Here is a 27,351-nt window from a genome sequence, read left to right on the forward strand (position 1 = left end):
CGTGATTGAGCGTTTATTGCAGCACTAACAGAGGGCGCTGGGGGCTCCACCCTGCCTCTGCCTCTTCACGTCCCCCTCCCTCCAGTCTCCTTCCCAGAGCACTTCAGATTCTCTTACAGTTTTTCTTCATCCTTCTCTGAAGCTGAAATCTGGGCTGGGGTCACTCCTCTAAGGGACCTCTTGCCCTCATCAGCTTCTTCTGCCCTTCCTCCTGGGACTGGGGGTACTTGGCTGTGCTGGCCCCCAGCTCTTCACCTTTTGTGCCCATCGTCCGCTCCCCTCCCTCTGGGAACTCAGGAGATCCAGGCATCCTGGCCTCTGGCTCCCTCCTCCCCTAGCCCCCAACTCTGGGCAAACTACGAAGCATCCGTGACCAGCAGCTCCCCTCCATGGTCCTAGCCAGGAAGGGCCCAGCCCAGGGCAGGCACAGTGGAGCCCGAGTCACGGTCCCTTTCAGCCTCTCTGTGCTTCCTGAGACATGGAGCGAGACAGGGAGCGACGAAGGGTGCCGGGCTTGCTGACAGGCACCACGGGAGGCAGCTGCTTGGTGATCTCGGCCACATCCTGGCGGTCCACGCACTGGCCTCCCAGGGCTGTTTCCAGTGCCAGCAGCTCCTGCAGCTGGATGGGGGTCTCCTCGCGCTCCTCCTTGGCGCCCACCTTGGCGGGGGTGAAGATGGGCAGAGGCAGCACCCGCTGGTAGGGCAGCTGGTACTCCTGCAGCCCACGGCCAAGGATGCCCATCCGCATCACCAGCCAGGGGGAACGCTGCACCAGCGCCTGGCACTGCCCCTGTCGGTGGTAGGTCTCATGCCGCTGGGTATCCTCCTCATGCAGGGAGCAACTGGGAAGGAGAAGTGAAGGGACACTGAACCCGAGAGCTGCTGCCCGCCACTCACCAGCGGGGCAGCAGAGCTCCCTGGGGCTGCTGGAGGAGCAACTCCACTTTCCCCAGCAGGCACTCTCCTGACCCCCACCCCCAAAACCTCTCCCAGGCTTTGTGCTCTGGTCTCATGAGTCTCAGGAAAGGTGCTCTGAGAGGATGGGGGACCCCTGACTGGCCAGCACTCACCCCTCCTCAGGCCTTGTGGACAGCGTCAGATCCTTCCACTCAGCCCAGAAGGCCTCTCGCTGCTCACAGTTCTCCTCTGACACCAGGCAGCTCAGCTCTGAAGTGGCCATGATGACTGCTCACTCCCTCTGGGCTCTCTTCCTCCCAGGCCCTTTAAATAGCCCCCTCCTCCCCCTCTTTCAGGGGCTATTTTCAGCCCCTCTGGCGTCAGATGCTATAAGCAGAGCCAAGACTCACTGATGGGGGACTCTGAGCCCAGGGCAGGGCTGGGGGGGGGTACCCGGATTCTGGCTGCCCCCAGGTCAGAGGTCAGCTTCTGAAGAGATCAAGATGCTCCCGTGGGGGCAGGGGTCCCCAGAGTGACACCTCCAGGTGTCTGACACTCCTCAGACACTACCCGTGACCAGGCACATGCCCAGCCTCGTGCCACCTTGGCACTTGCCATCTGCCCCACCCCTTCCCCTCGCCCAGGGAGGACAGCGGCTTGTCTGTAAACAGAGCGGGAAACAGTAGGAACCAAGGCCTCCTCTGGGCGCTGTACCAGGCCGTCAGGTCCTGTCCCCGCTGCTCTCCTCTGCCTGGGCTCAAGGGCACGTCACACCCCCGACCGTGCCCCTCCACCAAAAGGGACAGTGCCATTCCTCAGGCGTCTGTCCCCAAAGGCCTGGCTCCCAACCACTTCCCCAGCAGGGGCACTGGAAGTTAATTCCACCCCTGGGATCCTGGACACGAACGAGCGGGGAGGCAGCCCCCGACTCTACCCCCAACTCAGCTGGGGTGAGATGGGACTCCAGCAGTTCCAGTGGGTGGCAGCCAGTTCTGGCTCCAGCCCCCAAATCAGCCATAATGAGGCTGTGTGAGTAGGGGGCGGCGTCCACCCGCTCTGGGCCTCATTTTCCTCACTTTCTGTTCACAGTGGCCTTACCAGAAGAGCTCTGGGGGCTGCCAGCTCCAAGGTGCCATCGGGCGGGGCCTGGCTCTGGTCCCCAGGGAGCAAGCCAGTTGAAGGGCTTGTGGGGACAGCCCCGCCCCCAGAGCAGCAGCGTGTGCGACAGGAAGCTGGCACACGGGGAGGGCACGGGGGAGGACAGCGGGGGTGTCACTGAGTGGACAAAGCAAAGGGCACCAGGAAAGCCAGGGACAGAGGCTGTGATGAGACCCTAGCAGGCAGGCCCGTGGGTGCCCTCTTGATTACTGAGCACTACACCCGATCCTTGGCGGCTTTCATCTTACACAGCTCTAGCAAAGTAGGAAATGGAGGCTCAGGCAGGCAGACCTGCCCGGGGTCACATGCCTAGCCGGGCCCAGGAGGCAACACCCCCACCCCTGAGTCTAAGCAAGTCAGCCCCTCAGGAAGCCTGCAGGGAGGAAAGGAGGGCCATTTCCCAGTGGTCCCAAATGTGATGGGCAGAGAGAGGAGGTGAGCAGAGCCCAGAGGTGCCTCAGTGACCCAGAAGCCCAGGCCTCGCCTCCAGGCTCCTCCCCGCCAAACCTGCAGACCCCAGGATCAGCTGAGGCCTACTTGGGGTCCTTCCAGGTCTCCCCCTACCTCCCACCTCCCCATCCTGGGCTGGAGACCTTAACCTAACCTTCCTTAGCAGGAGACCTTGCCCGTAGACAGGGAATTTTTCTCTGACCACTTATCTGACCAGCTGAATGGGGCGGGGGGCAGGGAGGCGGTTCGAGAACTGAGTCCCAGCTGGCTCTATTCTGGCTCTGGGAGGGCAGGTCTTGTGTAGGCTGTAGCAGGGCTCCTTCCCCTAGGCCCTGCGTGCTGCCCTTTTTTTTTCACTCTCAAGAGGCCAGGCTGCAGGGGCTGGTTTTTTTTTTTTTGAGTTCCTGTTTTTAATTGGCTCAAATTACAAAGGTCCCCAAGGAGGCACTGGGAGGTGGGGGTGGAGGGCAGCAACCTGGAGAGAGCCTGGGAGGGGCAGGCTCCCTGCCAGTGCCCACCACCCCCACCTGCCACCCACACCCCTACAAGTGGAAGTGCAAGTGGAGAAAGGTCCCAGACCCTTTAAATAATCCTAAAAAACCATGATGAGAGAGGAGCTCCCACACCTTCACACTGGTGATGAGCTGCCCTAACTTTGGTCCTGGCCAGGGTCCTCTCCCGCTGAGTCCGTGGCTCCTGTTCCAGACCCCGCCCCAGGCCAGGTAGGGGACAGCGGGTCTCCTCCTCCCAGAGGCAGGGAGGCCATGTAACAGTTGGCAGGAAAGACCCATTCGGCCCAGCAGCAGAGTCCCAGCGCTTGAGCCCTCAGCCGGCCATGGCCACCCCCAGGCGCAGTGAAGCTCGGTGTAGGGCGGGAGCTCAGGTCACAGCGCTGCTGTGGAGGAAGCTCCCCCCTCCCCACTGCTGAGGCCAGGTCCTCAGTGGGCAGCAGGAAGCCCAAGCGGTGCCCCTCTCTGGCTCTGGAGGCCGTGGCAACAGGACCCTGGCCCGCAGGGTGGCGAGGAGGCACCTTTATGCCCGGGCACCCAGCTCTCCGATGCGCTGCCGCAGGTGGAAGGCAAATTCAAACATGGTGGCTGCGAGGCTCTGGTGGATGAGGTACCGGGGCAGGCGGCCCTGGGGGAGGCGAGAAGTTCCAGGAAGGCTGGTCCTCAGCAGGGGCTCCCCCTCAACAACTGGTGCCCGAATGCAGGTGCAACTCTGGCATGCAGCCGAGACTGCCCTCTCCCCCACCCCTGGTAGGAAGAACATGCTGTACCCAGGTCTTGGCACGAGTCACACAAATAGACCTGGGAGGGGGTGGGCTGGCAGCCAGCCACCCTTCCTCAGGCCTCAGGAGTCAGAGGTAAAGAGGGGAGGCACAGGGCCTCAGGGCGAGAAGACCATCTGGACCCTACCCCCAGTTTCAGAGAAAGAAAGGAGGCGGAGAGCAGGGAAGCCGGGAGCAGGGACGCCCAAGGTCACACAGCACAGTCCCCTCCACTCCGCAGAGCCTGCCTCGGAACCCCAGCATGCCCACCTTGAGATCTGTATTAAGGATCCAGATGAAGGTGCAGACTCGGGGGTTACTGGCCGACTTGAGCACGACGAAGCCCCCAGGACCATTCTCTCCCCTGAGGAGAGATGCACTGGTAGGGGACCTTGGAGCCAGGCGAAACCCCTGATTTCCGCTCTGCCCTGACCCACCTTGGACTAGGGTGGAAGGGGGAAGGGAGCTGCTGGTCTGAGCAGGGCCAGAACAGGTGTCCCAGAGGCCACAGGATACAGCCCCCCACCCCACCTGCCATGGGGTGCTCAAATCCTCCTTCAACAGCAGGTCGATGTTTGCACAGCCCCAGGGGCAGGGCGTGTACCACCTTCCAGCTCTCATCTAGTCTGTCCAGGGACTCCGGTAGTGTGGGGGTGAGCACTTCTCAAGGGGCCCAGCTCTGGGAGCAGTGCAGAGCCGCGGGGCTCCACGAGGGGGCGCCCTCTTGGGAGGCCTCAGGCCTGAGCGGTAGGATTCCCATCCCATCAGCTCCCCTGCCTCCATAGATAAAGGAGCTGGCGTCAGGAGGGGAAACGAGCTTGCCCATCACCCAGCAAACACTGTGGTGGTGGCGAGACCAGAGCCCCGGGCTGACACGCAAAGAACAGCGGTCTCTGCAGAACCCCAAGACAGAAGGGGAAGTGTCGGGTATCTGGGAGGAGGCCACCCACAGCGCTAGGACTAGAGAGCAGGGGGGCTGGAGGAGGCCGTGGAACAGTCGGCAGAGGACTCAAGCTTCTTCCTTTGGGTACCTCCAAGCACCATGAGGGTAATGCAAGGCCAAGGGACAGGGAGAAGGGGATGAAAGGCAGGAAGGTGATGCTTCAGAACACAGAGCCTCCTGCTGTGCTGGTCCCCTAGACCAGCCACCTCATGGCTCCCAGCCCCCTTCCCGGCTGGCCCCTATTAATCGCCATCCTCGGTCTACCCTGGAGCTCCCCTGAGCCTGGTGGTGGTTCCAGATAAGCAGGATTAGGGACAGTGGGACCGGGGACAGGAAGGCGACCTCAGCAGGAGAAAGTGCCCAGCTGTACACACCAGTCCTGCCCTGTTCTCACGGCCACGAGGGGAGGAGCCAGTGCGCATGGCTCCAGGCAAGGTTCAGCTCACCTGACGTATTTGTGCGTCGGGGGCTTGGCGCAGTGTGTGGTGGCGATGCCCGAGGACAGGTATCGGTCTCGGCGCCGCTCGATGCGTCGGACATTCACAAAGTCCCTGGAGGGGGATGATTAGATGAGGGGGGTGCGTAGAAGGTCCAAGGGCAGGAGGCCTGCCTGAGGGGGCGGGTAGGGGGGCTCACCTGGGGGAAACCACGCCACCCGCGGCCCCTGAAGACACATCATAGGAGATGAGGGTGTTGTCCTCTACTCGTTGTAGGATCTGCGGGCGTCAGGGCAGACGTAAGGTGCAGCCACCCCAGGAAAACCCCGGGGAAGGGCCCAGCATCTCAGGAAAGCCCCCAGGTCAGCCGGCTCTCTGCTCAGGCCCCGTAATTAGGAGCCACTTCCATTCATGGGCACTGGGCCCAGCACTCTGAGCATTTCATTCTTCCATCTTCCAGACCCTCTCTTGGAGGAACCTATTACCACCATCCCCATTTTACAGATGGGAAAGCTGAGGCCCAGAGTAGTTCAGTATTGCGACCCGGGTCCCCAGGGGGTTCACTGTTCACACTGGACCAAGCCCTCACCTGCCTGGTGGCTCTTCCCCGAGGGGTGCCAGGCTTGGACCGCCGGCTCAGCTCACCTGGCAGGCGGTCACTGTCTTGTTCCATAGCACCATCCTCTCAGGCTGTAGGATTACCTCCTGGTACACCAGCTCCGCGGGGCAGGGCAGGAAGGTCTGGGGCAGGGCGGGCAGAGGGCTGGATGGTGCCAGATGTACTTGGGCACACCAGCCCTTTCCTGTTGGGTGGGAGAAACCTGCCGGAGGGTCCCCACACCACCAGGCCCTTCCTGGATGGAGTCCCAGGCAGAGCAAGAAGCTCCAGAGCACTCTTTCCATCACCCACCTTCAGAATGAAGGTCTTGCCGTGAAAGGGAATCTCGATGGTGTACACAGTGTCCCCATATTCCTATGGCAGGGACAGAAGGGCACCAGGAGGTAAGTGGAGGTAGAAGAGGGCCGGGTTGAGGGCAGGAATGGGTGACGGGCAGGGCAGGATTTTAACAGCTCAGAGGAGAAAACTTTAGGAGTTTGGGGGATATCTGAGCAACCATTAAAAAACAGTGGTTATGACAAATGTCCTGCCATGAGGAGAGAAAGGCTTTTGATATCAAGTTAAAAGGCAGGAGCACAGCTGCGGCTGCAACCACAAAGGCCTGTCTCTCCAGGCCGCCGAGGCTGCCAGGGGAACTGGCCAGAGAAAGGGACGGGGATGTTTTCCCCCTGTTTTCCAAGCTCTCTGCCATCTTTCTAGATAATATTGTTTTGGTCATGAAACAAAACACCGGACACAGCACAGAAGCCTGGCTTCCCCTTCAAACTGGAGCTGAGGCAGCAGAGCAGCAGGGGCGGGGTCGTGGGGGGGGCGGGGGTGAGCAGGGGAGGGGCGCTAGAAATGTCCAATCCAGGCCAAGGGGCTGACCCCAGGGCCCAGCCCCCTCCCCTGGGCAGAAATAGGGTTCCAACCCGTGCAATCTTTGGGCTTCTTTCTCAGGCCTCAGAAAAGGGAGGGAAAACTCCCTACAAGCCAACTCTCAGGGTCCCGTGGGAGAAAAGTTTCTTACGTTATTCTTCTCAAACTTCCAGTTCTCTTCTTGGGCTAAGATCTGGTCCACCACCGCCATGGCCTCCTTCCCCTGAAGGATGTACTCCCGTTCCTGGCCAGGGAGGGGAGGCAGGAAGTGGTCAGCCTGGGAGCTGCACCCCTCTGGGTCTTTCTCTAGACACTCCACACATCTCTTTCAAAGGCGTGATTCAGCTGGATGTCCAGATGCAGGGTTTGGGCTGGTCTCCTGCGCCCGGTGAGCTCCCGGGGACCAGGTGCTGTGGTTGTTACCCCAGGGCCCAGGCAGGAAGGGGACCACTGGGCCTGACTGACAGTGAGCCAGACACTCAGATGGACACTGACAGGCCTTCAGGCTGCATAAGGTCTGCCCTCCTCTGGGAAGCCCCTGCCCAGCTGGCCGAGCCCAGTGCTGGCTCCTCTCTGGGGTGCCCACCCCGGGTAGGGGTAGGCAGCCAAATACCTGGGCAGAGAAGCTTTTCTTCCCAACAATTTCGTCATCGGATTCATTGTCAGACCCTGCAGAAAAACAAGCATGGGGGACAACGGGAAGAGGTGGGGAGAAGGGGTGGGGGGTGAGGGATTGGGGTACAAGTGCAATGGTGTGTGGGGGGATAAGATTGTGTGTGGGAGAGGGATGCTCGCTTTCCCCAAGGAGCTGACAGAGGACGAGAAAGGACAGACCCAGCCATCCTGCTCCTCATAAAGCCCCTCCCTGGAGGTAGTTCCCCCACCCACCAACCCTCACCTGCAAAGGATTCTGGGGGTGAATAGAACTGGCCTTCAGATAGAGCGCCAGAGAAGAGCAGGGGTCCTCGGGCGACAGCAGCCTGGGCGGCAAGGTACCCTGGGGGGCAGACGTGGGCAGCCATTGTCCCAGACCAAGGACAATCTATGCCTTGGCAGCCTAGGGTCCCCTGGCCCAGGCTCTTTTTAAGGCTCTTGAAGGCAGAGTTGGCAAGAGAGCTCAGAACTGGCCCTCATGCCAGAAACTCTCCTCTCTTGGGTGGGGGTGACCCTCGCTGCATCCCCTCACCCCCCAGCACTCACATCGCTCCTCCTCAGCCTCCTGAGGTAGGACTTTGAAGTCAAGGAACCAGGTCTCCAGCCAGGCGAGGACAAAGGAGACGATGGGGAGCAAGTAGCCGAAGGCCCCTTTGCTGAGCAGCTGCGGAGGGAGGGGGCTGAGCTCCACAGCCGGGGGCCACCCCAGACCCAGAGCCCCACCCCGGGGCTGCTGACTCTGGCCTACACCCCACTCCTGGTACCAGCTGCTTGGGCCCCCCCTGTGGCACATGCCTCTGAGATGGAGGGATTAATGAATTCTACAGCATGATACACTAAGGTCAGGCTGGAGGAAGAACTTTCTGTTCTTAGGGTTTCAGCAGGGCAAGTGGGCAAAGCCAGTGAAGCTGACCCCTTAGAAAAAGCCAAGGACAGGAATCCTCCTCATCCCACCCTGACAACAGGGACAGAAACCCAAAGTCAGAGAAGCAGTCCCTTCTTGGGACGAGCCCATCCCGCAGGCCAGATGCCCACCAGACCAGCCAGACCCCAAGCCACTGACCTCAGAGAGGATGACCTTGACGATGAGGAATGCACTGGACACCAGCGTGGTGACCTGTCCAGGGGAGGGAGAGAGAGACAGACAGAGCGAAGACGGAGCCTGGGGAGTAAGTTCTCCTCCATCCCATCCCATGAGCCAGCCCAACCAGGGCCCGAGAGCTGCCAGGAAAGTGGCATCTTACCGCAATCACCCACCAATGCCGGAGCCTCAGCACTGCATAGCCCAGGAGCAGTCCGGAGAAGCGGAAGAAGGCCAGGACCTGGCAGGGAAGTGGGGGAGCTGTCAAAGGCAGCCATGGGCCCCACCCTGGCCGAAGGCTGGCCGCCCCTCCAACCTGCTCCCCCAGGATCCCCATGTAGTGTGCACGCCCTGGCAGGGAATGGCCGAGGCCAGGTCAGTGCTTTTTTGGGGATTACATGTGACCTCCTCGGATGGGGGTCTTGTCTTCCCCTCCCACTTGGGGCTCTCTGAAAGTGGGGCCTCATTTGGGAACAGGCTTGAATACAGAGGGCTCCCTGATCAGATTAGGATGCATGCTGCAGGAAGAAGAAAATCCAGCCAAAGAACCCTGTCCCTGCTCCCTCTCTGCCCACAGGATCTCCAAGGCCACTCACAAAGATGTCAAAGAAGGAAGTTTTAAAGCTGTAGTTGATGATCTCCTGCTCCAGGTTCTTCTGGATGCCTGTCTTGGTCTGGAAGAGAGAGAGATGGGTAGGACCAAGTCCCCAGGGCTGCCCTTTGTCCTCCCAGAGAGGGCAGGTGGAACCTGGAGGAGAGGCTGTAAATGCTCAGCTACCACCTGAGGAGCCCCGAGGCACCAGGAAAGCTCAGCCAGGGGCCTGAGACCCCAGTGCTGAGACTGTTCCTCTAAGGATCCAGGCAGTCCAGATAGGCAGAGCTGAGCCTCCTGACACTCGTGAGCACACTACCTAGGAAGGGGCAAGCCTGGAGGGCCTTGGGAGGTGATGGGCCCTATGCAGGCGCTATGCTGGCAGACAGCGAGCTGGGAGCTGGCCTCTCCCATGATTTCCTCTCCCTCCCACCACTGCGGTGCTCCATCTTCCCAGCCAAGCATCCATCTGGGGTGATGGGGACCAAGGGTGGGCAGTGGTGTCAGACAGAGCCCCAGGTGGCAAATCGATTGATTAGGTTTGTACTTAATGGGCAAAATCCATCAAACTGCTAGAGAGGATGGCATGCAGAGTAAGCAGACTGGTCCTTGCCTCTGCCCTTGCCCTAGCCACCCACACATTTTCAATGGGATCCCTGAGAGCCTGGCTGGGGAGTAAGGAGTCCGGATGCCCACTGAGAGCTAGACTGCAGCCTGATGCCTCAGGTGGAATGGGGTGGCAGGCTTGTGCCTCTGCAGGTGGGGTGCCAGCTCCCAGAGAAGAGGGGCACAAGGGGACTCTGGGGGATGGAGTTTGGGAGCCCTGAAGGGGAAGACCCTTCACGATTACCTAGATTAGGGCTTCTGATTTCTGGAAGATGATCTGAATTGGGGTGGTGGAGGGGGGTGAGATGTTAAAGATACAGATGTTGAGATGCTGGGTCTGAATCTCGGGGTGAGCCGAGCATCTGGAATGGCTGTAAAGCTCCTGAGTGATTCTGATGCTCAGGGCAAAAGCCAGCCATCTGGACAGCCCCTCATTGAGTCTCAAGCCCTGGTGCATCCCCATCAAATGCCTCAGCCTCAAGACCACTCTGCGCCCCATGGAGTCAAACGCCTTGCTGACATCACAACCCACCCCAGCCTGATCCTCCTCTTACTCCTCAGACTACGCCCTCTTGGGATCCAGAGTCAGAGCTGCAGGTGGGGTGCAGAGCTCCAGCTCTGTCCACAGAGCTCTCTTCCACAGTTTTTCTCTTTACAGAGAACTCTCCCTTGCCTGCATACCCACTGGCCAGCCCACTGCATCAGGACTCAGGACAGTAGAGTTCCTGCCCTTGTTTTGCCAGCTCTGGCTGCAAGACCTTGGCGCCGGTCTTACAGCCTGGTCAGGGTCCTTGCATACACTGGGCAACACACAGTCTGTTAGAAAACTAAAAATAGGGACTTCCCTGGTGGTCCACCTGGTGAAGCCACCAGGGAAGCCCAAGGGGATCATCCAAAGAAGGTTTAAGACCTCTGGAACTCTTCAAATGACCCTGAACCTCACTGATCCTCAGCTCTCTCATCAGTAAGGTGATCCTTAAGGACCAGTGGCTAAGACTCTGTGCTCCTAATGCAGGGGGCCTAGGTTCAATCCCTGGTCAAGAAACTAGATCCCATGTGCCACAACTAAGACCCAGTCAAATAAGTGCTGTGTGCACAGTCGTGTCCGACTCTTTGCGACCCCATGGATCATAGCCCACCAGGCTCCTCTGTCCATGGAATTCTCCAGGCAAGAATACTGGAGTGGGTTTCCATTTCCTTCCCCAAGTAAGTAAATAATAAGTCAAACTAAGTAAATAAATATTAAAAAAAACGAAAAATACATATGTTTCAAAGTATGAAAATGGCAAAATTGAAAAACTAATAAAATTTTAATTGTCCACCAAGAGAAACATGATGTTAATTCTCTAAACTGTTAAATTCAGCGTTCTGAATCTTTTTGTCAAATTTGAAAATAATTTGGAGGTTAGATTTTCTCACTCCACAAGCATTTTCAAGTCTGCATGACGACTGTTGAGCTATTACAGCCAGTATAGCCATACAGATTCCAAAGTAAAATTGCCAAACATTTTTTCAGCTCTTTTCTGTCAAGAAAATATTATACATACATTTAATGAAGGATGTGGGTGAATTTTAGTGCCTGCTTTGACGCTGGAAAGTGAAAGTGTTAGTTGCTCAGTCGTGTCCGATTCTTTGCGACCCCATGGACTGTATCCCGCTAGGCTCCTCTGTCCATGGGATTCTCCAAACAAGAATACTGGAGTGTGTTGCCATTCCATTCTTCAGGGGATCTTCCCAACCCAGGGATCAAACCTGGGTCTCCTCCACTGCAGACAGATCCTTTACCGCCTGAGCCACCAGGGAAGCCCAAGGGGATTGTCCAAAGGAATAAAGTTTAAGACCTCAGGAACTCTTCAAATGACCATGAACCTCGCTGAGCTTCAGCCCTCTCATCAGTAAGATGGTCTGTAAGGTCCCCCATGGCTGTGACTCCTTCTTGCTGAAGGTGCCAGCTCACCTCTGTGCACAGAGGAGCATCACCCTCAAAGCCTTGCCTTGCCTTCCAGCTCAACATGCCCAGAATCAAACTTCACCCCTAAACCAGCTCCTTCTCTAAGCTCCTCCTTTGTAACAACAGTCATTGTTTTCCTGACCCCTGAGCTTGAGACGGTTTGTGACAGGTTTGTGACAGGAGGCAGTGATCAAGACCATCCCCAAGAAAAAGAAATGCAAAAAGGCAAAATGGTTGTCTGAGGAGGCCTTACAAATAGCTGTGAAAAGAAAAGACGCAAAAGGCAAAGGAGAAAAAGAAAGATACACCCATTTGAATGCAGAGTTCCAAAGAACAGCAAGGAGAGATAAGAAAGCCCTCCTCAGTGATCAATGCAAAGAAATAGAGGAAAACAAGAGTGGGAAAGACTAGAGATCTCTTCAAGAAAACTAGAGATCTCTTCCAGAAAACTAGAGATACCAAGGAAATACTTCATGCAAAGATGGGCACAGTAAAAGACAGAAACAGTATGGACCTAACAGAAGCAGAAGATATTAAGAAGAGGTGGCAAGAATACACAGAACTACATAAAAAAGATCTTCATGACCCAGATAATCACAATGGTGTGATCACTCACCTACAGCCAGGAATCCTGGCATGCAAAGGCCTAAGGGTCTTAGGTAGCATCACTATGAACAAAGCTAGTGGAGGTGATGGGATTCCAATTGAGCTATTTCAAATCCTGAAAGATGATGCTGTGAAAGTGCTGCACTCAATATGCCAGCAAATTTGGAAAACTCAGCAGTGGCCACAGGACTGGAAAAGGTCAGTTTTTATTCCAATCTCAAAGAAAGGCAATGCCAAAGAATGCTCAAACTACCACACAATTGCACTCATCTCACATGCTAGCAAAGTAATGCTCAAAATTCTCCAAGCCAGGCTTCCACTGTGAAATTCCAGTTGCTCAACCTGGATTTAGAAAAGGCAGAGGAACCAGAGATCAAATTGCCAACATCTGTCGGCATCCATCGAAAAAGCAAGAGAGCTCCAGAAAAACATCTGCTTTATTGACTATGCCAAAGCCTTTGACTGTGTAGATCACAACAAACTGTGGAAAATTCTTAAAGAGATGGGAATACCAGACCACCTTACCTACCTCTTGAGAAATCTGTATGCAGGTCAAGAAGCAACAGTTAGAACCGGACATGGAACAACAGACTGGTTCCAAATAGGGAAAGGAGTACGTCGAGGCTATATATTGTCACCCTGCTTATTTAACTTATATGCAGAATACATCATGAGAAATGCTGGGCTGGATGAAGCACAAGCTGGAATCAAGATTGCTGGGAGAAATATCAATAACCTCAGATATGCAGATGATACCACCCTTATGGCAGAAAGCGAAGAACTAAAGAGTCTCTTGATGAAACCGAAAGAGGAGAGTGAAAAAGTTGGCTTAAAACTCAACATTCAGAAAACTAAGATCATGGCGTCCGGTCCCATCACTTCATGGCAAACAGATGGGGAAACAATGGGAACAGTTGGAGACATTATTTTTTTGAGCTTCAAAGTCACTGCAGATGGTGACTGCAGCCATGAAATTAAAAGACGCTTGCTCCTTGGAAGAAAAGCTATGACCAACCTAGACAGCATATTAAGAAGCAGAGACATTACTTTGTCGACAAAGGTCCGTCTAGTCAAGGCTATGGTTTTTCCAGTGGTCATGTATGGATGTGAGAGTTGGACTATAAAGAAAGCTAAGCACCAAAGAATTGATGCTTTTGAACTGTGGTGTTGGAGAAGACTCTTGAGAGTCCCTTGGACTGCAAGGAGATCCAACCAGTCCATCCTAAAGGAAATCAGTCCGGAATAGTCATTGGAAGGACTGATGCTGAAGCTGAAAGTCCAATACTTTGGCCATCTGATGTGAAGAACTGACTGATTGGAAAAGACCCTGATGCTGGGAAAGACTGAAGGCAGGAGGAGAAGGGGACGACAGAGGATAAGGTGATTGGATGGCATCACCGACTCTATGGACATGAGTTTGAGTAAGCTCCGGGAGTTGGTGATGGACAGGGAAGCCTGGCGTGCTGCAGTCCATGGGGTCACAAAGAGTCGAACACAACTGAGTGACTGAACTGACTGAGCCTGAGACCTGGAGGAAGGACACTTGCCATCCAGAACTCTGACCCACTTTGCACAAGGAGAACAAGGGGAGGCTCAGAGAGGCTGAGTCCCTCACTGAGCTCACACAGTTGCTATAGAGCAGAAGCTGGGACATGGGACCAAGCCCAGGATGCCCTGGTTCCATGCTCCTGCCTCTGCATCAGGCCCTGTCAGCACCCAGAGATTAGGTCCCACTGCCAGCTGGCCAAGCGCTGCATGGCAGGGGTAGGGGGTGGGCAGACTCCACCCTGACAGGCAGCTCTGTCTCCAAACCATTAGGTGGAATCTCACCAAAACCAAGAGGCCAAAACTGGGGACACTGGAAGAATGCCCAAGGTGGGGAAGGAAAGCTGGGCGTCACTGGGAGTCTTTACGGATTGCCATCCACTGTTCCCTCCGCTTTCGGCACAGCGCCTGGGACACAGCCGGGACTCAGAAATGTTTGCTGAATGAATGAATGAATGAACTAAGCCAGAGAGCAATGTAGAGCAGATAGAAGACAAAGGCTCTGATAGCTCCACCAGAGCCTTCTGGGATCCCGCCTCCTTTCTCAAGAGTGTCCACTAGGGGCCAGTGTGGTGCAAAGGTGTGAGTTCTGGGTTCAGACCCTGGGGCGCGAGTCTGGGTTCCAGCCCTGCCTTCTTCACACACTTGCTGAGAGACCTTGGATAAGCAACTTAACGTCTCTGTGTTTCTCTCTCTGGAAGATGAGAACAGCTATTCTTCTAGTCTCATTCTTCATTTTACCCGGAAATCAACACACCCCCAGATGCAACCCTCCGAGGCCCGGGCAATACCCCTCCCCCAATCTGACCTGTGCCCCGAGCCTCCTCCCACTCACGTTCAGCTCAATGATCCAGAGCAGGGAGATGAAGAGCAGGTCGAAGGTGACGAACAGACAGAAGGTGCGGCGGACGTCGGAGATGGCCCGGCGCTTCTCCGACAGCGGCGGTGGGAGGAGGTGCGAGGAGAGGCTCTGGCTGTGGGATAGCGACGAGCCCAGGGAGGCCACGGCCGGCAGGCTGCGCTCCAGGTCGCGGGCCAGCAGGTCCCCGGACAGCTTACTCATCCTGGCGGGCCCCCACCTCCAGCCGGGTTGGGCTGGGCCTCAGCAGCACGGCTGCAGGGAGGCAGGGTGGCTGGTCAGGTCCTGGGGTCAGGGTCCAGGAACACTCAGGAACCTCCTTCGTCCCTTCAAACGCAGCCCCAGGACCCCGATTTGTTTTCAAACACATCTGCCCCCCACCCTCCGCCTAACTCTATGGCCCAGGGCCCTCTCTGCCTCATTTCCCTCTGTGGCCTGACTTCCAGGCTGGAGGGGTCTGAGCATCCTTCTCCCTCTGTCCTGCTTCTTCACCCCCCCATCCCAACCCCAGGCAAAATCCTGCAGCCCCATGGTCACCCTTGGGGGCCTCCTGGGTCCTCCCTGGGGCCACAGCCTGTTCCTGCCAAGCCCTGCCCTGTAGTTCAGCCTCTGGGCCTGTCAGCAGCCTCTGGGTCGGTCCCACCCCCAGGAGAAGTCAGCCCCAAGCTCTGTTCTTTGTTTTCCAAGCACAAAGCCACATTCCCTCCCAGCAGCCAGCCCTACCCTCCCACCCCCTGATCCATGGCAACTGGGAGGGACTTCCTAGAGAAGTGTCTCTGCGCAGGCCAGCCCCGGAGGGATGGTGGGATGAAATCTTGGTCCCTTCTCTCACCCCCGCCTCAGGCCCAACCAGCTCTCTCCTGCTCCTAATGGGTGGGCGCGTCTCCAGGCTTTCTCTCCCCCCACCCACAGCAACCACCTCTAGACAGCCAGAAAAAGCTTTTCAGAACATGAATCAGATCCTGCCATTCCCTCTTCACAACCCTCCAAGGGCTCCCCGCTGGTCTGAGGATAATACATCCTCCTCATGGTGGCCCTTGCAAGATGGGGCCCCATCATCTCACTATGACGGCCACCCTGGCCTTCTAGGTCCCTTTAAGCGGCAGCCTGGTCCTGCCTTGGGGGCCTTACACCCAGATCTCCCCAGTCCTTCAACTGGCAGCTCCAAGGCCCTCTCCTCACAGCCTCGCACCCTCCTTCCCCAGTCCCAGTGAATTTACCGGGCTTCACCTTCTCCAGTAATCTCACTGCATTCCATGTCCACACAGGGCAGAATGGTTCCTCCTATTCCTCACACAGGACAGCAGAGGCTCCAGGAGGTGAATGGATATGACCATCCATGCCTTACCTGCCCATGTGACCATGAGGTTGAAACCCTCATAAACCCGAGAGACAAAGTGGGCAGTGGGGCACTCCCTCCCTGCTGAGAAGCCCCCAGGCCTATGGTCCTTGCTCTACCAATCTGCTGGCAGGGACCCTCAGAGGCCCTGTTCCCCAGGCGAGGGAAGGAAAAATTTAGGCTAGAGCAGAGGGGAGCTGAAGCAGCATGGTGGGGCCTGAGTCTCTGGGACCCCATGAAGAGTCACCCTGAGTCTTCTCACATGCAGAACCAGGGGGCAGGTCTGGGGGCCACTGGAAGGGGAGCCCTGGATCTTTGTGCTTGATCCTGGGAAGGCCAAGATCTAACCGGTCCCCCCACCATAGCCGTCCGTCCCCTCCACACATTTGCTGTCTGGTCTCTTCCATGCTTCTGCTACTAAGTCGAAAACAAGCCCCTATTCTGTGGCCAGAAGGGTTTCTGAGCAAGCCGGCTCACCCATCCCTCTACCTCTGTGCCAACCCAACAGTCAGGACTGACTGTTCTCAGCAGAAGCACCAGCCTCTACTACTCTTTCGGAGTGCCCATGCTAAGCTCATCTGGGGGACACTGAAGGAAAGCTGGACCAGCTCTGGAAGGTGGCAGCCAGAAGAGGGGGCCAGAAGAGGCTGCTGCCAATGGGACCCCCCCAACATCTATCAGCCGGATCTGGTGTCAGACTCCACGCTCAGCATCCCTCACTGTGACACAGCCGCAGCCCCAGGGCGGGTGACATTTCCTTGTCTCTAATAGCCCGCTCGTCTTCTGCCAGACCTGTCTCCATCTCTCCTCTCCTGTCTCTCTCACAAGCTACCTCTTCACCATTCTTTGGAAGTGTCTCTGTACCCCCTCCCACGTCTGTCTTTATTCCGCCCCCTCTCTGGGTCCTCCTCTCCACTTCTCTCCCATCTGCGAGTGTCTCTCCACCCCCATCAGATTACTCTCTCTCTGGTTTTCTTATGTGTCTCTCTCTCCTTTCCTACCTGCCTTCACCTTCTCCCCCTTCCCTGGCTCACTGCAGGGTGCTGTGGCTTCCCCACTCCCTGTCTGCTCCCGGGTCTGTCTAGTCTTGCCCCCTGGCTTTCTCCCTCCCTCTCTGGGGACAGGACCTGGGTGGCAGCAGCTTGGGTGTGAGACACACTTGGCATACAGCAGCACTGATACTCACACACCCAGACGACCACGTGGAAGTGAGAGACACAGAGGGGGGCCGAGAGCAGAGGTGCTGGGGAGTCCGAGAGAGCTGCCGACGCGGGGGTGCAGGGGGTGAGGGAGCCAAGCACAGGGGGCTCTGCAGCAGGGCTGAGGGCTTCCAGCCAACAGTCGGAGAGAGCAGGGTTCTGCGTCACCCTCCTCCGTGAAAGAAACTCAGCATCCAAATAAGCAAGAGCTGGAAGAGGTGAATGAGTTCAGGGGCAGCCATTAGACCTGAAAAACTTTGGGCAAGTCCTTCTTAGCAAGCCTCCATTTCCCTATCTGGGAGAATGGTCCATTTTTTTTTTTTTTAATGTATTTATTTTTTAATTGAAGGATAATTGCTTTACAGAATTATGCTGTTTTCTGTCAAACATCAACATGAATCAGCCATAGGTATACATATGTCCCTTCCCTCTTGAACCTCCAGGAAAAAGGTCCGTTAAAAAAAAAAAAAAAAACCCTTTTAAGAGAAACTTAACATCAACCAAAAAACCTTACCTAGGGTCTCAATATATAAAACAGATATATTTGCAGGGCAGCAAAGGAGATGCAAACATAAAGAACAGACTCATGATCACAGCAGGGGAGGAAGAGGCTGCGATGACTTGAGAGAGCAGTGCTGAAAGAGAGCAGTAGTACCCAGGACCACATGCAAAACAGCCAGCCAGTGGGAGCTTGCTGTGCAATGCAGCAAGGGCTGGTGCTCCTGACATCCCAGAGGGGTGGGGTGGGGAGGGAGGCAGGAGGGAGGTTTAAGAGGCAGGGGACACGTTTATACGTCTGGTCCATACTGATGTATAGTAGGAACCACCAAAATATTGTAAAGTAATTATCCTCCAATTTAAAATAAAATGATTTTTTAATTAAAAAAAACATAAATGTTGATGTTTGGCAGAAACCAACACAATTCTGTAAAGCAATTATCCTTCAATTAAAAAATAAGTTAATTAAAAAAAAAAGAAAACAGAAAAAAACTGGGAATTACCTGAGGGTTCAGGGGTTAAGACCTTCACGGCCAAGGGCACACGTTCAGTCCCTGGCTGGGGAACTAAGATGCTGCAAGCTTCGCAGTCCAGACAGTAAATAAATAAAATGAATAAAAACAGGACTGTATAGGTCCTGCCATAGGATGTGGCCACAGAGAGCCCCACAAGTCAGCCTTCCCTCAAACTCCATCCGGGGTCACCCTGAGGAACCTCCATGGGTGTGGTTTGAAAAACTCACTCAGATGACGTCAAAAAGTTTTGAGTTCCCTGAGACCACCTGCCAGCTCCAGATATGAAAACCACCTTGGCCTAGAACTGCTCTCAACAGTCCCCAGAACACTGGCCCGGGAGGATGGAGGAGGCTGCCGGCAGGGCAGGCTGGCCTCCACCCTCCCGACAGGGGAGGCACGAACGAGCGCAGGAGGCTGGGGGCGGCAGGGCTGCCACCCAGCCCCCTGGGAGCAGCACCCCCCTGCCAAGCCCACCACCTGCCGTCACCAGCCCCTCCCCAGCACCTTCAGAGGTGTCAGGAGGGGAGCAGCACGTGTGGCGTGAAGAAGTCGGCCTGGGCTGGCTGCAGACGTGACACCTGACGTGCTTGTGGAAGCTCAGCTGCTTGGAGCGAGTGGGGTGGTGGTGGGGGGGAACTGTTGGTTTTTCTCATCCTGGGTCAGAAGGGTAAGAGGGGTCGGGAGGAGGAGGCCAGGCAGGTCTCTGGGCGCAGGGAAAGCTCTGGGGGCCCCTCATGCCCACTTCCAGGCCTTCTCTGACTGGCCCCAGGAAACGCTAGCCAGGGGGCAGCAAGAGCTTTTGGGTGGGTCCCCACTCAGCAGACGACAGCAGGCAGCTGGTACCTCTGAGGCCGGGGTTTGACCCTTGGTCTGCCCTCACCAGTCTTGCGACTGGGGCAAACAGAACATTCTGAGAATCAGCTTCTTTAGTTGCATTAAATAAGGGGAATGATAATATACTTAGTGCCACAGAACTGTCCACTTAAAAGTGGCTAAAATGGCAAATGTTATGCTGTGCATGCTTTCCCACAATAAAAGGCAGCATCTCCCATCTGTGATTACTACCAATGATTGCTGCCCCACAGGCATTTAGGGAAGTGTTAGGGGAAGGATGGCTGGTGTTTGGCCGGTGGGGGTGGAGATGGAGCAAGCGGGTGGGCAAGGCCGTTCAGGTGAGAGGTGTGCGGTGTTGGGGGGTGGGGGCTTACACACGACAGTGATGTGTAATAAACTGCCCCCAAAGGCCTGAGTTCAAATCTGAGCTCCACAGTTCATGTGCCAGATGACCCAGAGCAAGCTGTCCAAGGCTTCAGCCCAGGCTTCCTCCTTTGTGTGAGCTATGGGCCAAGTTACAGAGGCTCCAGGCAAGCGTGTGCTCCTGGGGAGGTGGGCGGGGGGTGTCCTGGCTCCCTGCACAGGCTCTGGGGGGAAGCCCGGACTGACCTCTGATGCTACCCCTTCCCACTGGTGCCTGATCCCCCAACCTCCCCCAGGGCTCGATTTCCAGTTCTTAGGTGGCTGGGGCACAGACAGGGCTCTTCCCAGGCCTCAGTCAAACCCTGGGCTGGAAGCTCCAACCACCTCTCTGCCAGTCTCTGGCTGACATTTCCTGACCAAAGCAAGTCTGCAATGCGCCTATGTCTGTCACTCACTTGGCAAGACTCCGAGGCTGCACCTGGAAATGGGGACTGGGGGATACCTGTATTGACCCTGGGGCGCCTGGTGGATCAGAGGAGACAGCGGTGCGTGGAGAGCACGGAGAACAGCCCGATGCCACAGAGTAAGGGCTGCATAGACAGGAGCCACGGCTGCCGCTGCCGCCTCTGCGGGCCTCTCCCCTTCTCCTCTGCCCAGCTTCCCATGGAATGTCAGGCCAACTTACACAGGTTCCAGATAGAGCTCCCTCCACCAGCTAGGCTCTGTGACCCCGAGCAGACGAACACCTCATCTATGTCCAGAAATGATTCTCACCTCAGAGCAGTGCGGCATCTCCAAACCCTCTCCCCAGGCCAAGGGGGCAGTAGACGTGGGCTCCAAACACGTGCCCCACTTGTATGCACGAGCATGCTATCGCTTCAGTCATGTCCAACTCTTTGCAACCCTGCAGACTATAGCATGCCACGCTCCCCTGTCCGTGGGATTCTCCAGGCAAGAATACCGGAGTAGGTTGTCACATCCTCCTCCAGGGGATCGTCCCCACCGAGGAACTGAACCTGGGTCTCCTGCGACTCCTGCATTGCAGGCGGGTTCTTTACCACTGAGCCACCGGGGAAGCCTGGATTCCCACCTTACTAGTCACTGAACCTCTCTGTGCCTCGATTTTCCTCTCTATAAAACGGGGTAATGGTAGTATCTGCTTCTTAGAGGTATTACAAGGTTTAGGCAACTTTTTACACATAAGGACCCAGAACAGTCCCCAACAAAGAGTGACTGCTATGGAAGGGTTAGCTAACATGACCCCTGTCTCATCTTAGGTGGAAACAGTCTCGAGTTCTGACAGCCTCTGTGGGATGGCTTCAGGCCAGGGCTGGGGTTGCTCTGGATTGAGACTCTGCTGATGCCCAGGTTAATGGAGAATCCACAGACGGGCAGCAGACAGAGGCTCTGTGTGCAGAAGAGGCTGGTCTCGGGTTGTGTTCTGCCACTGGCCAGCCTGGGAGGAAGCTGGCTCAGGGAAGGAGGACAGCAGACCAAACAGGCCTGCGCACGATCCAGACGGGCCAGAAGAAAGCAATCCGGGCTGGCAGTGGCCCCGGCTGGCCCCCTGCAGACATCCTCTCCTTCACTCCTGGCATCCGTTGCCGGGAGCTGTAGAGGTGACGAGACTGAAGCTTGGAGAGGCCTGCCCACAGCCTGGACAGGGCGGAGCTGACCCCAGGGGCACGTGGGCTTCCCCTAGTGCTGGGCAAACCTAAATGTGGCCACCTTCAGGCCCTGTGGGGAGCGAGGTGTCAAAAGACCCTTAAGAGTTTAACAGCCAGAGCCTGTAGACAGCTCAGCACCTTCCCCTCCACATCCAAACCATGAACAAATCCTTCCAAGTCCAGCCAGTATCTGCCACTGCTCACCACTAACAGCACCCTGCCTGAGCCACAATCTCACATTTGCTACAGCTTCCTGACTGCCTCCTTGCCCTGGTCCCAAGTCGTTCTCAACACGGCAGACAGAGGGACCACAGTAAACGTCAGGCTGCACCTCCTCGACATCCCAAACTTCCAACAGCCTCAGCTCCCCCACACTAAAGGCCAAAGTCCCCATCCTGGCCTACAAGCCTCCTCTTCCCCTGGTGCCTTCTGCTCCAGCCACACTGCCCTGTGGACACATCCAGCACGCTCCTACCCCAGGACCCTTGCTCCTGCTGTCGTGTCTGGATTTCCTCCCCTTGGTCTCTGCAATGTTCCTGCTCTCTGGAGAGGCCTTCCCTGAACCCTCTATTCAGCCCCAGCCTGCATTCCCTCACCCTGCTTCCTTCTTCATGGCACCCATCACTGCAGACATTATATGTTTACTGGTCTGCTTCCTGCCTGTCTTCTCCCACTGGATCAGGGACACCCTGCCTGCTCACGGCTGCACGTCTGGTTCCGGCAGCAGTCTCACAGCAAATATTGAGGAAGTGTGCTGAACAACTGCAACATCACATGTACAGGTGCTCCTGCACACACTCACACCCAATCCTGGAGGAGCGGCCCCACCAGACCAGCCTCTGCTGGACTGGACTCCACCCTCAGTTGGAGTCTCGTGTTACCCAGAGCCCAGGCCCTTCCTCCACCAGCAGGCAAGGAGGAGGACTGGTTTCCCAGGCAGCCTCAAGCAGGGTGGCTGCTCCCCTCCTCTTCTCTGAGCCCAGACTCACAGGGAAAGGCCTGGGGGTAGGTTTAAACCCCTAGGATAGCGAGGGTCCCCACCACTCCTCTCTTGTGATGGGATTGACACCCCTCCCCCAATACTCTCGAGCCACTGGCTGTTCCCAGGATACACCATGGCCAGTTGGGTCTCCCTTCATACCTCTAGTTCCCCTGGGAGGAACTCTTAAGTCTTTAGAGACCAGTTCAAAAGTTGCCTCCTGGACAAACCTCACTCTCAGCTCAGGCTTCCCCAAGCCCAGATCTCGGGACCTTGGCTCAGCACTTCAATCCCCACACCCCTAGACTTTAGCCTCAAACTCATCTCTCCTCGAGCCCTTGAGGCTCAGGTCACAGTGTTTGGCCACGCACATGTCAAGTAGGTTCACTGGCCTATGGATCACCCTGGAATAAGGGAAAGTGCATAGATTTGAGGGTTGGTCAGGAGACCTGGAGTCAAAAGCCAAAGGTCATTCTTTATTACTCTGTGGGCCTTTGAGTCTCTCTGAAACTCAGTCTTCTCATCTGTAAAACAGGGATGGTAGAGTGCCCACATCACAGAGCTATTGAAAGAATTAGAAACAACAGCTGCAATGTGCCTGTGCTTAATTAACAGCAGCTATGACTACTATCAGCGGCCATGGGAACAGTGTTAGAGGCAGGGCCCTGGGTCAGGCACGTGCAGCACGGCACTCTGCCCAAACTGAGGGTCCATCAGTACTGCTGGATGGTAGGATGGGCCCTGATCTCAGGGAGCTGACCCAGGATGGTACATATTAGGCTCTCCTGTAGTTCAGGGATCGGTGACCTATGCCATCAGCCTCAGCACAGTTGGCTTCCTAGTCCCTACTCTGCCCCACCCAGACGGCTTGGGAAGTTCCCTGGAGAAGCAGGCAACTATGCCCCTAAAGAGCCCAGGACACAGCAGCAGTGACAAGTAAGATCTCAGAGGCCAAGCCAGGCTACTTCCCTTTTCCTTCTGAGGAAGTGAACAGGGCCTAGTCAAGCCGAAACAGAAACCGTATTCATCACGGAGCACTCCCATACTGCCCAGCCCCAGGAGGTTCTGAAGTACAGTTTACAGGCTTTGCTTGTGACTCAGTTGGTAAAGAATCCACCTACAATGCAGGAGACCTAGGTTTGATCCCTGGGTTGGGAAGATCCCCTGGAGAAGGGAAAGGCTACCTACTCCAGTACTCTTGCCTGGAAAATCCCATGGACAGAGGAGCCTGGTGGGCTACAGTCCATGGGGTCGCAAAGAGTCAGACACGACTGAGCGACTTCACTTTCACTTTCTTTCTTTCACTTTCACTTACTGGAAAATCCTATCAAACTGAGATCTACTCAGCCCTTCAGCTCCCTCCACATGCCAGGCCCTATTAAATGTCAGAGATGTCCCCAGCTCTGTGACTCTACGACCCCAGCCCACTCAAGGGCTGGTGAGTCAGGCCCATCGGTGCTGTTGGATAAAACAGGACTAATGAGGTTGAGTTCTCAAGGTCAGTTTGGAAAGGGCTGGTCCATCTTCCAGGGCAATCTCAGTCCTATGAGCCTAGGGGACAGAAGGGCCCTGCAGGGGTGGGGGTGGTTCAGAACAGACTCCTCCCAGCACTGGCCAGCCCCTTCCCAGGCAGAAAAAGCTCAGAGGAACATACAACAGGCAGGATGGTATACCTCCCTTGTCCCTTGTCCCACTGATGTGGCAGCTGTCCCTTTGGGGACTGGGAGCCCAGGGCAGTTTCTGGGACATGGTTGTAGATCTGGAGTCAGAAGACAGTTCCTGCTGAGTGAACCTGACCTCACCTCCCAAATCTCAGCTTCTCTGTCTGAGAATGGGGCCAACAATCTCTGTCGTTGAATGCAACAAGTGTGAACTGTCAAATGTACACAATTTTTGGTCTCACCCACACCCTTTCCCCCAAACAAGTCCGAGTGTCGGAGAGCTCGGTTCACCACAGCAGGTAAACTGAGAGCCTACAGCATGCCAGCCACTGTGTTGGTCCCTGGGGATATTCACTCAGGGGGTCCACATCTGGGAAGGGAGGCTGACAGATACAGGCACAGTGCCACGCTGTGATCAGCACTTTCAGGGAGGGGTGAACAAAGGACTGTGGGCTCCCAGAGAAAGGAGCATCTGACCCAGGCTAGAGTGGGGGAGGTCAGGAAAGCCACAGGGAGGAGGAGCCATCTGACCCAGGCCTCTGCATCCATCAGCCAGAGGCAAGGAAGATGGGCACTCCGGGCTTGAACAGAAGCCCAGAATCTGGTTTAAAACACAGGCCCAGCCCACAGGCATGCGTGCTGACCTTACCCCTAGGGCCCTGCCCCCAAATATGGGTACCAAGCCTCCAGACCTCCCCAGGGCATGGTCTCTGCAGGCTCCTAACCCGAGGGGATACTTCTTCGCAGCCAGGTGAAGAAAGGAATCTGCCCTCATGCCCACCTCAGCCCCCTCCCCTGAAGGAGCTCTCCAACTGGAGGATATAGCTTTCCTTTCTCTGAGCCCACCCTGGTCTCTGCCTCCCGCTGGTACTCATTCTCTCACCGAGGGCCCCTAACTGTCAGCTTCTCTGGGAAGTTACTCTTGGCCTTTTTCTTCCTTGGGTTCCCAGAGTTCTGTGTACATTTCTCTAGAACTCATGCTTGAAAGTGAAAGTGAAGTCGTTCAGTCCTATCTAACTCTTTGCAACCCCGTGGACTGTAGCCTACCAGGCTCCTCCGTCCATGGGATTCTCCAGGCAAGAGTACTGGAGTGGGTTGCCATTTCCTTCTCCAGGGGATCTTCCCAACCCAGGGATCAAACTCGGGTCTCCCGCATTGGAGGCAGACGCTTTAACCTCTGAGCCACCAGCCTGGCCTCTAACATTTATCCATTTCCAGATTCATTTCCTGAGCAGAATGATATGGGATCTAGGTCTTCTACTGTTTTGAATCCTCACCCAGATCCTGCCCCTAATGCCCTCTACCCCAGCATTTTATTTACTGACAAAGAGTCAGGCTTTGGAGCTCTGAGGCAGAATGAGAAGCCACATCAACTATTCTCAAGCAGTTGATAAAATTAAAAGTCAGAATCACTGTTCTTTATCCTTCTTATGTAAACAGTAATAATAGTTAACACTGATTTACTGAGCATGCCTGTGCTCATTGTTTTAAGCCCTAAACACACTATTTCATTTAATCCACGATAACTGTACCAAATAGGCACAGAACTATCTCCATTTGCCAAACGAAACTGAAGCACTGCCTTCATCAATATCATAAGATAGTCCTGGGACCCAGGAAGTCCAGTTCAGGAGTCTGTATCCTTCATCATCAGGCTATTATGGACAGGGTGCTGCAGGGACTCAGATGGGACAATATTTAGCCTTGGGCAGGGGCGGTGATCCAGAGGTGAGGCTGCCTGAGCAGAGCACTAAAGGTCAAGTAGAAGGTAGGCAGCAGATAAGAGGAAAAGGGACTTTCTAGGCAGTGGGGCTGGTGCATGCAAAGCCATGGAGACACAAAATGGCAAGGTGTGGGCAAGCACATCCTGCAATGTCATATTATTGGACCTCAGGGTACACATAGGGTAGGAGACAGAGCCGTGTAATCTGTGCTAAAGATTCAGCCTTTCCCATAGGCACTGGGAAACCAAGGGTTTTAAGCAAGGAAGTGACATTATGAGACATCTTTTTCAAGGACCACAAGAGTTACAGTTGGGACACTGGGTTGCAGGCGGCCGTGAACTGGAAGTTCAGTCACCGCAATCATCCTGGTGAGAAGCACATCAACAAGGTGCCGACAACAGAGTCAGAGGCATGGGACCAGGTGCGAAGCATGTTAGGAAGTTACTGGACTAGGTCACCTCTTAGATATGAGAATTGAGAAAGAAGACGAAGTATAAAATAATTCTCAGGTTTCTGGCTAGGATGGGGTAGTTGAGAACAAATGAATCTGCAGGGGACAAGATAAGTTCGCGTTCAGACAGACTGAGTGGCAGCCGAAGCAGAGCCATCCAACTGGTAGCTGGATGGCCAAGCCTGAGGCTCCAGGGAGGGGCTTGGCTGAAGCTGGAGATCTGGGTGCCTTTCTGGTATCCTAAAGTCGAAGCCAGGTTTCCCAGGTGGCTCCGTGGTAAAGAAGAATCCGCCTGCCAATACAGGAGCCGCAGGACACTCAGGTTCGGTCCTTGGAGGAGGAAATGGCAACCCACCTCAGTATTCTTGCTGGGATAACCCCACTGACAGAGCAGCCTGGAGAACTACAGTCCAAGAGGTCACAGTTACACACGACTGAGCCACTGAACACACACAGACACAAAGCTGAAACCATGAGAGTAGATGAGACCATCCAGATTAAGTGTACAGAATAAGGGGCTGGGCAAGAGGAGACTGTGAAACGGTACTTCTGCAGTCAGAGTAGTAGGAAGAAAATAAGGGGATGCTAACGCGGAGGAAGCCAAAATGGGGGGAAGGGGCACATATCCACTATTTCAATTACGAGTTAGTGTCACTGGTGTTATGCACCTTTAAGAACTCAAGAAAGATATCAAAGAGCCCTTCTGATGTCCATTAAGAAGTCATTCACTGCCATTTCCCAAGGAACTTGAGGGAGCCCAGATGACAGTGAGACGGAGACCTACAGGATCTTGCAGATAGTTTCCTGCTCATTTTTAACCCTGCTACTGCTACTGCTAAGTCACTTCAGTCGTGTCCGACTCTGTGCGACCCCATAGACGGCAGCCCACCAGGCTCCCCCGTCCCTGGGATTCTCCAGGCAAGAACACTGGAGTGGGTTGCCATTTCCTTCTCCAATGCATGAAAGTGAAAAGTGAAAGTGAAGTCGCTCAGTCGTGTCCGACTCTTAGCGACCCCATGAACTGCAGCCTACCAGGCTCCTCCATCCATGGGATTTTCCAGGCAAGAGTACTGGAGTGGGGTGCCATTGCCTTCTTAACCCTGACACCTCCCCATATCCAGTTCTTGCTCTTAATACCCAGACACCACCCCCTCACAGTGAAAAGAAAAGCTATGGAGGGCGATCCGGGACGCCCTTCCCGGACTCTTTCGAGTGGGGGGGCCGCGGACTGTCAGCGCCGGAGACCCCTTAACCTCGCGCGGGGTGGAGCTGAGGAAGAGGGCGGAGCTGAGGAAGGGGGCGGAACGTGGGGCGCAGGGGGTGTGGGAGGGGTCGGACGGAACCACGAACGGACACCCGCTAGGGAGACGGGATCCGCTGGCAAGACGTAGCCCTTGTACCACCACCTGGTCCCAGTGACCTCTTGCGGACCCACCTGCTCCATGTCAGCCACGACCTCAGCTCTTCCTACCCGCAACCGCAATCTGACTCCGCCGCCCCAGCAACGCCTCCGAACGGAAAGAGATCTCCCGACGCCACTTCCGCCACTGAGTCCGCCCCCGAGAGCGATCCGGGACGTGCGTAGGACTGCAG

General features: G+C 55.7%; 2 protein-coding genes across 4 annotated transcripts; both read right to left on the reverse strand.

Moving 5' to 3' along the window:
• Window positions 1–1,230, reverse strand: TCAP (titin-cap). Its single transcript, XM_055575995.1, has 2 exons — window positions 1,073–1,230; window positions 1–844 (listed from the first exon to the last, which is right to left on the reverse strand). The coding sequence occupies exons 1-2, from the start codon at window positions 1,180–1,182 to the stop codon at window positions 454–456; spliced, it is 501 nt and encodes a 166-aa protein (XP_055431970.1). The 5' UTR covers window positions 1,183–1,230; the 3' UTR covers window positions 1–453.
• A 145-nt stretch (window positions 1,231–1,375) lies between these two features.
• STARD3 (StAR related lipid transfer domain containing 3) lies at window positions 1,376–27,319 on the reverse strand. 3 transcript variants are annotated; one of them, XM_055575992.1, is made up of 16 exons: window positions 27,194–27,265; window positions 17,054–17,275; window positions 14,505–14,783; window positions 8,966–9,043; window positions 8,533–8,610; window positions 8,352–8,405; window positions 7,835–7,952; window positions 7,533–7,631; window positions 7,248–7,303; window positions 6,786–6,878; window positions 6,068–6,130; window positions 5,803–5,898; window positions 5,357–5,436; window positions 5,167–5,271; window positions 4,048–4,141; window positions 1,376–3,644 (listed from the first exon to the last, which is right to left on the reverse strand). In XM_055575992.1, the coding sequence occupies exons 3-16, from the start codon at window positions 14,730–14,732 to the stop codon at window positions 3,540–3,542; spliced, it is 1,347 nt and encodes a 448-aa protein (XP_055431967.1). In that variant the 5' UTR covers window positions 14,733–14,783; window positions 17,054–17,275; window positions 27,194–27,265; the 3' UTR covers window positions 1,376–3,539. The 3 variants fall into 3 exon arrangements, with proteins under 3 accessions (XP_055431967.1, XP_055431968.1, XP_055431969.1); XM_055575993.1 differs by lacking the exon at window positions 17,054–17,275 and having other exon boundaries at window positions 27,194–27,319; XM_055575994.1 differs by lacking the exons at window positions 14,505–14,783; window positions 17,054–17,275 and having other exon boundaries at window positions 27,194–27,319.
• Window positions 27,320–27,351: the final 32 nt, after the last annotated feature.

This window comes from Bubalus kerabau, chromosome 4 (genome assembly GCF_029407905.1).
Source record: "Bubalus kerabau isolate K-KA32 ecotype Philippines breed swamp buffalo chromosome 4, PCC_UOA_SB_1v2, whole genome shotgun sequence".
Lineage (NCBI taxonomy): Eukaryota > Metazoa > Chordata > Mammalia > Artiodactyla > Bovidae > Bubalus > Bubalus kerabau.